Below are 12,512 nucleotides of genomic sequence, written 5' to 3'. Positions count from 1 at the left end.
GCACTGAAGACACCAACTTGTCTGCAAACACTAAACCAAGTACTAGTGAAACAGTGAGAAGTGTGAGACAAAAATGAAGCAGAGAATATTGATCTACAGTAAAAAAAAATAGAGCCTTTTAAAATGTGTTGGTCGTGCTGAGATACAACTGATAATTTGATACATTTGTTTCTGACAGTTTAAGCCCAAAGTAGCATTTCTTTATCATGTAGAAATACTGAGAAGTATCATTAAAACTGCTCTTCTTTTTCTTGTATCAAAATATCTAAGGGATTAAATGTGTAGTTAAAGTGTATTTAATGTTTTTACTTTCATGTTTAAAGTGTATTTAATGTGACAGATAGGAGCGTTTCACTGGTCCGGCTCACTTAAGATCAAAGTGAGTTGCCTGTGGCCCACAACGTAAAATGAATCTGACATCCCTGCCATAGAGGTTACCTAACCCTTATTTTGAAAAACCTGTCTTTCGATAATAGTATTCTTTCAATTTGCTTTCACAGTCCTGCTTCGGTGTTACAGCATTTTTGTGCATCATCAAAAAGTGTTTACCAAAGAATGCAAGCTTGATACAACCCAACATGTTTGGCATCATGTGGGACAAGATTTACAAAAAGTTCCAGATTAGATTTTTCCCAGAAGAGTGGCAGATGCAGTATTTTTACAACCAACAATCACACTTACAAATCCACAACCTTTTAGCATGTAATAAATTAAATATCTTTAGTTCTGTGAATTAACTCAAGTGTAAAAATCATTCTTCTTCCAATATCATCACAATCTGAAAAGGTCACAGGTCACAGTTGCATGGCACGAACCCCTAAATATCAGAAGCATCATCAGTTCAACAGTCTTCCCCCACTCAGTGTCACCACAGGCAGAGACTTGGATTCGCACCTTTGGCCCTGGATTCTGACACCATCACGCCACAAAAAGGCAGCCTCGGTATTGTACACCTACGCTGTGAGATCACACTGGTGTTTTCTGTAGTCCCACCCTAGGGAATCTAATGTGACAATGCTGCGCACACCCCACCCCCACCCACCCACATGCACCAACAGTGCTTGACATCACAGGACTCCCTCCTGGTTCTTAGTGGTTTTTTAAACCACACTGTACACCTCCTTTGCTCACGCTCACAGCAGCGGAGTCACAGATCACCCCCTCAGTTAACTGACGTTACCGAGAGCTAGTGAACGCATCCTCAAGCCAATCTCACACAACAGGTTAAAAGTCAAATCTTGAAGCTGCTGTCAGCAATATTTCTGACAACAGAAGTCTTATAATGCTAATATATATATGTCTATATCTATAGATATAGACATATATATAGATATATATTCTACTCGGCAAACAAGTATCCATCTTCTGTTAGTGTCAGAGGTGTGAAACTGTGTCAGCGGCATGTTGTTTCTTTTTGCTAAGCAGGTTACAGAGGATAACACAGAGATGTTATCAGGTCTTAGCAACTTTACTGTCTAGATAGAGGAAATTGTGTCATCTTGGGTGCATTAGAGTGGGGACAGGAGACTTTGTAGTGTAGTATTTTCTTTGGTTACCAAAAGCTGTTCACTCACATTTCACATTCTGACTGCCTGTTATAGGTTTTGTAATAAAAATCCAAACATCAGCAACGTGTTGATGACTCTCGTCAGATTATATTAAAAATGACTGCATATTAGTTAGTAAAACCATGGTTTTTAAACAAAAACGTGTTCTTTGTTTAATTACAGAGTACAAACAGGGGAAATTCCCTTTCATCTGTAATATTAAAGCCCACAGAACTGCGTCAGTCTTATCTGATGAGTCACAGCACCCTCTGTTGGACAAAAGCACAAGGTGCAAATGTTTTTTAAGTTGATGACATTCTGAGATGACCTCACACGTCACCCAATTTCGTCTGCCTTTGCTTTTTTTCCCCTCTCAGGGGTGTAATGACTGTTTTACCTGTAAATACTGAATTTTTGACTCAGGTCTGTATATATATATACGGTATATATGGTGGTGTATAAATATATACACCACACCAGACAAGACCCCAGGGGCAGGCTTTGTAGAGATGCCCCTGAGACAATTCAGCACATAACAGCAGGGTGTAAGGTGCTAGCAGTCAGGGCATACATGGAATGTCATGAATGTCATGACCAAGTGGCTGGCATAGTATCATACAGGTCATACTGTGCCAAGCACGGCCTGGAAGTCCCAAGGTCAAAATGGGAGATGCCCCCTAAGGTGGATGAGAATGACCAGGCTAACATCCTGTTGAACTTCCAGATACAGACAGACAAACTGGTAATGGCTAACCAACTAGACATAGTGGTGGTGGACAAGTAGTGGAAGATGGCTGTTGTGACAGATGTAGCTATACCGAATGATAGCAACATCAGGAAAAAGGAAGTCGAGAAGCTCAACAAGTACCAAGGGCTGGGAGAATAGCTTGAGAAGATGTGGAGGATAAAGACAACAGTGGTCTCAGTAATCAGGTAATCTGACTACTCGGTACAGTGACCCCCCCCAAACTGGGCAAGTCACTCTAGGAGATCAGACGCAGTCCTAGGAACAGCAAAGATACTGCGCAGGAGCCTTGAGCATCTGGTAGAGGACCGGAGGATGAAGGATAAAGACCGCCTGCAGGGAGAGAGGGAAATTTATACCATCCAAGGTGTACACTCAGTGCAGGGGAACAATATGAAAACAGTGCCACCGAGACTGGAGATAGAGTAATACTGGAAGAGCATGTGGGAGAAGGGACCCATAACAACAATGCTCAGTGGCTAGCAGAGCTAAGACCAGACCACAGCAACCTCTCTGAACAGGAACCAGTAAGCATCACAGTGGAAGACATCCAAGAAAGTTTAACAAGATCAACAGGACCCTGAGAGCCTTCATCAGGAGTTTGTTGATCACTAGAGGCCAACTTTGAGCCAATACCACAAGTCACCATCAAGTGTGGGATCTGTAGTTGGAAGAAGTGTAAATGGTAACAAAGAGAGGGAAAGGAGTCAGGAGGGGAATGTACTACCAGAAGGCAACACTGTAGACATTAAGGACAAAGAGTGGGGAAGTTTTTAATCATATGGATGGCATTTGGATTTAAATTAAAATAAAATGAAATAAAATTAAGATTCCAGATTTAAAATGAAGCCACAAAGGACAATGATTTGTCCAGGAGCATTTTGAGGCAGAAATGAAAGGAAAGGTAGCAAACACAGAGAAAGAAACAGAGAAAATAGCTCTGAATAAAATGTAAAAAGACTTTCAAATACCAAAAATGATTTCATAGAATTAAAGGAAAGCATTAGAAATGTGCATGAAGAAACAAGAAAGACCTCAGCATTAATATTTAGACTTGGACAAGACTAAGACTTTTCCTTAAACAGATATTTCCTGTTTATTTTATTTCAGAAAATAAAAGTTAAGTCTAACCTCACAGATGTCAGAGAACTCACAAAATTAACCGCATAAGGTCATATTTTGGCATAATAGATAGAAAATTTACTTAAATGATGCATTTTGTCAACATTACACTACAGGTCCACAGAGTACTTCACACTGCAGTAACTGAGCTATCACTGTCAAAAGGTTCCTCTGTGGAACAGTGGAGTGGAACGCGGGGGCAAACACCAATTTTGGGCTACTTTTTTGACAGTGAGAGCTCAGTTACTGCAGTGTAACTCCACACCAGATGGTGGCGGTAAAGCGTCTATTCTATGTTTTGAGTTGTTGCGAATGGAATCAGGAAGTAAAAGTTATCAGGCCTTATTTCAGTTTTTAAAAGAGGGGAACCTGTTTGGCAGGATTTGAGATTTTTTTTTTTTGTCGTCGTTCCAGACCATACTCCATACCAGTTGGTGGCGGTAATGCACCTTTCAATTGTTTGCCAACCGCCAATATAACTGTAAGAAAGAAGAAGAAGAAGAAGAGGAAATACGGGTAGGCAGTAGTGGAAGGAGATTCTGCGAGGGCTCTATATTATTTGTGTACTGTGCACATATATTTTGCTATGGATTCACAGCCCCCGACACGGCCATGGGAAAGGCGGATTCCTGGCTCAGTTGGTGCACCTTTAAATTACAGGTGAGCGAATTTCGGAGGGGCCGCAGTCGCGAGAAGTCCCTCGTGTTTACAGCTGCAGCTGCTCGCAGTTGAAATGCTAAAGTTGTCGCTGTCACTTCGTGCAGGAGTTGTTAGACGACAGTTGACATTTTGTTTTAATAATTGACACGATGGTGAAAATTATTGCAAAACGATGAGTCGTGTTTGCGATTGTAAGAGTAATTGGTTGCCATTAAAAATGCCCCAAAAACAAAAACGGCAACTAATTATTTATCTGCACAGCCGTATAAGTGGCTAACTGCTAGTTTGGTCCTCTGAGGCCGTGTCCTAGGCAGTGCGTCTCGCTAGATTTCTCTCTCTTCTGTTGATTGAGCGTTTTTGTTTGTTTGTTTTGTTGCAATTTTGGTTAACAAGTGAAATTAATAAAAGCCCCAGAAATATTTGAATTGCATTTTTGTTTGTTCTGTAGTTGTTAACAGTCAATTCAGAAGAAAATGTAGCTGCTGTCTTCCTGTTGCTGTTTGCCAACAAACTCAGTTCCTTCGCCCGATAATTTCCTGCAGAAAATGCATATAGAGATATAGCCTCTGCAGAGCGTCTAGGGTCTGGCCCGGGGCCTCCTGGTTGTCCATGCTTGGAACGCCTCACCTAGGAGGCGTCCTTGCCAGATACCTAAATCGTCTCATCTGCCTCTCTTCAGTGTGAAGGAATAGCAGTTCTACGCTGAGCCCCTTTCGAGTAACTGAACTCTTCACCCTGTCTTTAAGGGAGAGGCCAGCCACCCTTAGAGAAGCTCTTGTTTTTTTTGGTTTTTTTCCATTTGTCAGTCCTCTGCTCACCTGTCCCCAAACTCGTAAACAAGACCCAGAGAAGATTAAACTCCTCCGCTTGCTGCTGCAAGTCATATTTTTTTAATTGTCTTATTATTATATTCGGATAATTATAAAAATATATGTACAACAGTTTGTTTATGCTGTCCGCTGGCATTTGTGTATATACAGCAGTATTCTCAAACAAGCAATAGTGAACGCACCAGTGTGAGGCAAATTCCACAATCACAGTTCAATCAGTCCCCCCCCCCCCCCACCTGACACTTTTTTCCACTTTAAGGGGGGAAATGGAATTAAATCTGCACACATCTTTATCTTTTTTGGACATATCAACATATCAGAATCAGAATACTTTATTGATCCCTGGGGGAAATTATTTTTTGTTACAGTGCTCCATTTTAAACCAACATTAAGACAAGACAGACAATACGCTAACTAAGAATAGTACAATATATACATATATATACATACATACATACATAAGTCACTTATAAATAAATATTTGGAAAAGAAACATGTGTAGCTGTAGCAGCAAACAGTGTGTTAAGTGGATGCGTTGTACAGGGAGATGGCCACAGGCAGGAATGATTTCCTGTGTCGTTCAGTGGTGCTTTTCGGTAATCTCAGTCTCTCACTGAACGAGCTCCTGTGACTGACCAACATGTCATGGAGTGGGTGGGAGGTGTTATCCAACATTGTCTTTATCTTGGACAGCATCCGCCTCTCCGACACCACCTTGAGGGAGTCCAGCTCCATCCCCACAACATTGCTGGCCTTACGGATCAGTTTATTAAGTCTGTTGGCATCTGCGACCCTCAGCCTGCTCCCCCAGCATGCAACAGCATAGAGGATCGCACTGGCCACCACAGACTCATAGAAAATCCTCAGCATTTTCTGGCAGATGTTGAAGGACCTCAGTCGCCTCAAAAAATAGAGACGACTCTGGCCCTTCCTGTAAAGTGCTGTGGTGTTTTTAGCCCAGTCCAGTTTATTGTCAATGTGTACTCCAAGGTATTTATAGTCCTCCACAATGTCAACACTGACCCCCTGGATTGAAACAGGGGTCAAGTGTTTCCTGGTCTTCCTGAAGTCCACGATCAGTTCCTTGGTCTTTGCCACGTTGAGCTGCAGATGATTCTGCTCACACCACGTGACAAAGGAGTCGACCACAGCCCGGTACTCTGTCTCATCATCCCTGCTGATGCATCCAACCACCGCAGAGTCATCAGAAAACTTCTGAAGATGGCAGGTCTCTGTGCAGTGGCTGAAGTCTGTGGTGTAGAGGGTGAAGAGGAAGGGGGAGAGGACAGTCCCCTGTGGTGCCCCTGTGTTGCTAATCACCTTGTCAGACACACACTGTGGGAGACGTACATATTGTGGTCTTCCTGTCAGGTAATCAACAATCCAGGACACCAGAGAAGCATCCACCTGCATCGCTGCTAACTTATCACCCAGGAGGGTCGGCCTGATGGTGTTGAAAGCACTGGAAAAGTCAAAAAACATGACCCTCACAGTGCTCGCCGGCTGGTCCAGATGGGTGTAGACACGATTGAGCAGGTAGATGATGGCGTCCTCTGTTCCGAGACGAGGCTGATAAGCGAACTGAAGGGGATCCAGATGTGGTCTTACTATGGGTCGCAGCTGGTCCAGGATGAGCCTTTCCAGGGTCTTCATGATGTGGGAGGTCAGTGCCACGGGCCTGTAATCCTGGGGCCACTGGGACGAGGCGTCTTTGGTACAGGGACGAGGCATGATGTCTTCCACATCACCGGGACCCTCTGCAGACTCAGACTCAGCATAAACAGTTTATGAAAGACTCCACACAGCTGGGGGGCACAGGCCTTGAGGACAAGGGGACTCACTCCGTCTGGTCCAGCAGACTTGCCTGAGTGAAGTCTCCTCATTTGCATCTCAACCTGGTATTGAGTGAAGGTGATGGGTGGGGGAGGGGTGTCAGGAATCTCACAGGAGGCAACATGTGAAGAGAGAGGCTGGCACAGTGGTGTGGCTCTGGATTCCAGGCTGACTGCAGGTGAGGTTGTGGGGGTGGGAGCAGACACTGTGGTGTCGAATCTATTGAAAAACAGATTCAACTCGTCGGCTCTATTCTCACCTCCCTCAGCTCCCCTGCTGTTGGTTGGCCTGAATCCAGTGATGGTCTTCATGCCCCTCCACACCTCTCTCATGCTGTTCTGCTGGAGTTTCCACTCCAGCTTCCTCCTGTAATTGTCCTTAGCCTCTCTGATCTTGTCCTTTAGTAACACCTGGACCTTCCTCACCTCCTCTTTGTTGCCCCCTCTGAAAGCCCTCTTCTTGTTGTTGAGGAGGGCTTTGATGTCCTTAGTCACCCACGGCTTGTTATTTGGGTAACAATGAACAGTCTGAGCTGGAACAATGGAGTCGGTGCAGAAAGTTATGTAGCCTGTGATACACTCAGTAAGCCCATTGATGTCCTCGGCGTGAGGCTCACAGAGTGTTTCCCAGTCGGTCACCTCGAAACAGCCCTGTAGTTCCGCTATTGCCTCCTCTGACCACCTCCTAACAGTCCTGGTGGTCACAGGTTCCCTCCTCACAATTGGCACATAGCGGGGGGTGAGGTGAATCAGGTTATGATCTGACCTACCAAGTGGGGGGAGGGAGGAGGAGCTGTATGCATCCTTGACGTTAGCATACAGTAAGTCTAAAGTTTTCTCTCCCCTGGTGGGACAGTCCACATATTGTTTGAATGTTGGTAGTGTATTGTCCAGTGATACATGGTTGAAGTCACCCGAGATCACAATAAAGGCACTCGGGTGCTGAGTCTGTAGCCGAGCTATGGCAGAGTGGATAGTGTCACATGCAGCTGTGGGGTTAGCAGAGGGGGGAACATAAACAGCCACCAAGATGACGTGAGAGAATTCCCTGGGTAAATAATACGGCCTGAGTCCAACAGCACACAGTTCAGTGTCCGGGCAACAAATCCTTTCTTTGATTGTTATGTTGGCAGGGTTACACCACCGGTTGTTAACTAAAACAGCAAGCCCACCTCCTTTACGCTTACCGCTAGCGATGCTGTCCCTGTCCGCCCGAACAGTGTGGAAGCCTTCCACGGAAGCATTCTCATCGGGAATGTCCTGGTGCAGCCATGATTCGGTGAAACACATCAGGCTACACTCTCGGTATTCCCTCTGACTCCGTACCAGTGCTGAGAGCTCGTCGATTTTACTTGCCTTTTAAGGTTAAGAGAATATGGTCATCAGATTGGAGAAGCTGAACAATCAGAGCTGTGATAATGATATTTGAGGTGTGTTGACTGGTTCATAACGTCAGCTCACATGAGAAAACATCCCATGCTAAAAGTTGCCGGTAGCTGCTGGTTGATGGTGAGCGGCACTGTGAATTTACTGTGTATTTTCCACAGTCTGTACAGATGAAGAGTAGCAGAGCTGGAGATGAGACGGGAGGAAGAGTTGACTCAATTCAATTACAGTTTATGTATATAGCATTAATCACTAGTGATGGGCAGATGAAGCCCCATGAAGCACTGAAGCTTTTCATCCAATTGGTTCACCCCAACGCGAAGCTTCATGAAGCTTCATTTGCTCTAGCAGGACACCTACTGGACGTAAAAATAATAGCTGGCATGAATTTGAAGAGTGTGGCATTTTGCACACAGCCTTTAAATGTCAACAACAAAAGGAGTGTGCAAAACATGTATATTGTAGTGATGGCAGTATACTGTGTATATTTATAGTGGCAGTATGGGAAATGATTATTTGGAAATGCTTGAAATGGAAATGATCATTTACTGTGAGGTGAGGTGTGGTTGGGGTGTGGACAGTGGTTGTGCTTTTGTAACGTTGAGGTATGGACAGCTACACACTGAGGCTTTGAGCCTCAGTCCTGCCTGTTCACATTTTATTCTGTAAAAACTAAATTTTCACTGCTTTTATGACCTTTTTAGTGGGGAGAACATAGCTAGGATTTAATGATTTAACAAATCTTTTGAATCCTTTGTCCTCCACAATGCTAAATGGCTGGGAGTCCTCAATCACCATGCTGACCAGGTCTTCATCTATTTGAGATTGTTCTCCTGAGGAAAGACAATAAAGATAAAGCACAAATATAAATATCACACACGTAACTTATAACAGTTGTATAATATTGTTATATCATTTAGCAACATTACTGCATCCTATATTATCATTGCATTTGATGGCTCACCTGGTCTTGCTCCACAATCGGTGTCCCCCTTATTCTCATGCAAAGCTCTGTAGTGCCTAAGCATGGATGAGGTGTTGTTGTCATATCCCAGCTCCCTGGCACATAGCAAACACTTCACCTTGTACAAAAGTCAAGACAGCTCAACATAAATTGTATTGCACCATCAGTATCATGAAAATACATCTTCTGTAGAAATTTACATACCTTGTTGGGAGGAATAAGATCAAAATGTTCCCACACAGGGGAGGACATCCTCCTCTTCTTAGCTGGCTCCATTCTCTCCTGACTTTCCTCACTCTCATAAACCTCCAAACGGTCTCCAAACTCTCACTAACCGCAACTCTCCATCAAACACCCACATTTTTGAATGAAGTCTGAGGGGTTTATATCGCTGTCATATCTCGCGGCAAAGTTCGAACCACTTCATGAACCAGTCACGTGGTACAGCCGGGCAGCGAGGCTTCGGACGTCATCATTTTCAGCTCCTCCCATAAATGAAGCAAGCCTCGATACGCGCTTCGCGGAAACGCCCCCTCCATTACTCGACACACGCGCCGAAGCCTCGATACAGAACGTCCCATCACTATTAATCACAACAACAGTCACCTCAAGACACTTTATACGGCAAGGTGGAGGCCCTATTGTAATACAGAGAAAACTAAATGATCAAAACAACCCTTTTGAGCGAGCACTTGGTGACTGTGGGAAGGAAAAACACCATTTTAACTGGAAGAAACTTCCAGCAGAACCAGGTATAGGGAGGGGCAGCCTCTGAGGACTGGTTGGGGTTGAGGGGAGGGAGAAAGGACAAAGGACACGCTGTGGAAGAGAGCCACTCTATAGAATAGAATAATCCTTTAATTGTCCCACAAGGGGTAATTTGGTTGTAACAGCAGCCAGAAAGACACATATACAAACAAACAGTACACAGGACAGAAACGTACACAATTTTTCTTACATATTTACATATTTGAGCTGTTGAGCAGTTTGTGGACTGTGGTTTAGCTTGACTCCATGACGTTTCTGAACTAATGCTTTGCTCAATTAATGTTGCAATGAATTATGGGTGGATTTTACTGATATTCTATCTTTATGTTGTCACCAAACAGATCTACAGATTTGGGACTAGCTAGAGGCTCCTCCACCTCTGCTGGCCCTTCTGTCCTGCCCAGGATGGCGCCCCCGGTGCCCCCTCGTCAGGTCCAGCAGTCCTACCGTCCATCCTACAGCTCCTTCTCCCAATCTTACAGCCCCTATGGGAGCTCCATCTATGGTGGCTACAGTCCTTACAGCTACGGCTATGGTGGAGGCTATGGTAGCGGCTATGGTGGCGGCTACAGCCTGGGAGGATACAGACACACACCTCACCTTGAAGACGTCCCCCCCAGCAGGTTTGTGCAGCAGGCAGAAGAAAGTAGCCGCGGTGCCTTTGAGTCCATCGAGAGCATCGTCCATGCGTTTGCTTCAATAAGCATGATGATGGACGCCACCTTTTCTGCGCTACATAACGGTTTCCGTGCCGTACTGGAAGTAGTCAACCACGTCACACGACTGCGCGTGCACCTCACCCGGGTTTTGTCAAAGTTTGCTCTGGTGCGCACATTGCACTACTTGTACCGCTTGGTGCAGAAGCTGCTCGGGCGGAGGCTAGACCCTGAGGTCGAAGCCCTGTGGCCCAACCCCAGTGAGGCCACTGGTATGAGATCATCCAGAGAGATGGAGGACCAGGCAGTTAAATCCTGGCCCATCTTAATGTTTTTTGCTCTAGTCTTGGGTGTACCCTACCTTATCTGGAAGCTGAGCTCCACTGCTGACTCTGAAATCAAAGGTAAGGCTTGCAGATGGAACAGCAAGCACTCACATATTCATAAAGATACATTTTGTTTTGTTGTTTGCAATACACATGTAAAGATGAGTCTGCTTGTATGACATCATGTGCCTTTCTGTAACTCTGTGGCAAATAAATTGGGTATCATAGCTCCATATGCCATTAGTCACTTTACAACTGACAGTACAAAGCAAGTGGACTTGTTTTTAATTAAAACAAGTTAAAATTATGAATGTCTTTAATTCAGTTTCCTTGCTTGATTTAGACACTAATTGGGCAAGTGGGGAGGACGACCACGTGGTGGCCAGAGCAGAATATGATTTTACAGCTGCTTCTCAGGAGGAGCTTTCTATGCAAGCTGGAGAGATGCTCAACCTCGCTCCTAAAGGTGATGAGCTTTTTACTGGCTGCGGGACATTTGATTCTGAGTGCTTTGACCAAAAACCTTCTATTTTTGTTTTCCTTATCTTGGGAATAACAGATGAGGGCTCTTCTTTTGTGTGAGCGTGCACCATGTTTACAACTATCACAGTGTTTTCCTCTTCCTCGTGTGTAGAGCTACAGCCCCGTGTGCGTGGCTGGCTCCTGGCCAGTGTGGACGGTGAGACCACAGGGCTCATCCCAGCCAACTACGTTAAGATCCTCGGCAAGAGGAGAGGCCGCCGGGCCGCAGATATGGAGAGGCTCGCTCAGGCCCAGCGGGCGAACACACAGGAACCCCAAACAAGCTTGGCTGCACAAATGCAGACAACTGGAGCCCAAGGCTTTACCCCGGACCCCGCCTCTGCCTCTGCCTCAGCCTCTTCTTCTGCCTCGGCTTCCTCAGAGGACCTTCTGGAGTCAGCGTACAGGGAAACACCTGCTTCATTCAATCAGGGATCATCCACCTCCACCATGCCCTCCAACACACCACTTAACATCCCTGAAAAGACTGATCCATGATCTTTGTGTCCATAAATGTTCATTCATAACAGCGGTTTGCTCAGTGTGTAACTCTGGAGCTTAACTAATAATCTGCTGTTAGTTCATATTTTGGGGTGGTGGACAATCCACAGACCTCATTAGGAACTGTTAAAGTAATTTTCGATTCAATTTTTTTTAACGCAGTATGGACCTTCTTATTACTTGCCAAGAATTGTTTCCATGCACAAGGCTCACTGCGTCTGAAAATCTGAGCTGAATTTTTATTTTTAAACTCAAAGCTTTTACAAAAATAAACAAATGAGTATTCTAAAATGTGTTTTTAGGCGCACTGGCACATTATGTGTACAAGGACAGTGTAAGAACACAGTTAAGGTGTTTTGTTTGATCATGTGATCACATTTTGTTTTGACCCTCACATGTTTGGGTTTCTGTATAGTTTTCTGTGACGTTAATTTGATCTATTCAGAATAAGAAAGGGGCGAATTTTGCACATTTTCAACAGTTACCATTCAGAAATTTTTGGAATATTTAATATGATTATTATGAAAATAAATAATTTAAAAATCGTTTTTGTCCATTGTGCTATAAGGTATCAAGTGACAATGTTAGAAATTTTGTCAAGATTTTCAATTTCAAAACTTGGACCTAACTGTTTAGTTTATGCTAATTTAAAT

At 44.3% G+C, this 12,512-nt stretch overlaps 2 protein-coding genes across 2 annotated transcripts; one reads left to right on the top strand and one right to left on the bottom strand.

Moving 5' to 3' along the window:
* The first annotated feature begins 3,774 nt into the window (after positions 1-3,774).
* On the top strand, positions 3,775-12,385 carry pex13 (peroxisomal biogenesis factor 13). The gene is made up of 4 exons (XM_080869230.1): positions 3,775-4,074; positions 10,196-10,914; positions 11,180-11,302; positions 11,471-12,385. The coding sequence occupies exons 1-4, from the start codon at positions 4,001-4,003 to the stop codon at positions 11,854-11,856; spliced, it is 1,302 nt and encodes a 433-aa protein (XP_080725356.1). The 5' UTR covers positions 3,775-4,000; the 3' UTR covers positions 11,857-12,385.
* Positions 7,684-10,158, bottom strand: LOC308388478 (uncharacterized protein). Its single transcript, XM_080869231.1, has 3 exons — positions 9,291-10,158; positions 9,087-9,204; positions 7,684-8,955 (listed from the first exon to the last, which is right to left on the bottom strand). The coding sequence occupies exons 1-3, from the start codon at positions 9,360-9,362 to the stop codon at positions 8,795-8,797; spliced, it is 351 nt and encodes a 116-aa protein (XP_080725357.1). The 5' UTR covers positions 9,363-10,158; the 3' UTR covers positions 7,684-8,794.
* Positions 12,386-12,512: the final 127 nt, after the last annotated feature.

The sequence above is a fragment of the Rhamphochromis sp. 'chilingali' genome (assembly GCF_963969265.1).
Source record: "Rhamphochromis sp. 'chilingali' genome assembly, chromosome: 20".
NCBI lineage: Eukaryota > Metazoa > Chordata > Actinopteri > Cichliformes > Cichlidae > Rhamphochromis > Rhamphochromis sp. 'chilingali'.
This window is presented reverse-complemented; position numbering and strand designations above follow the sequence as displayed.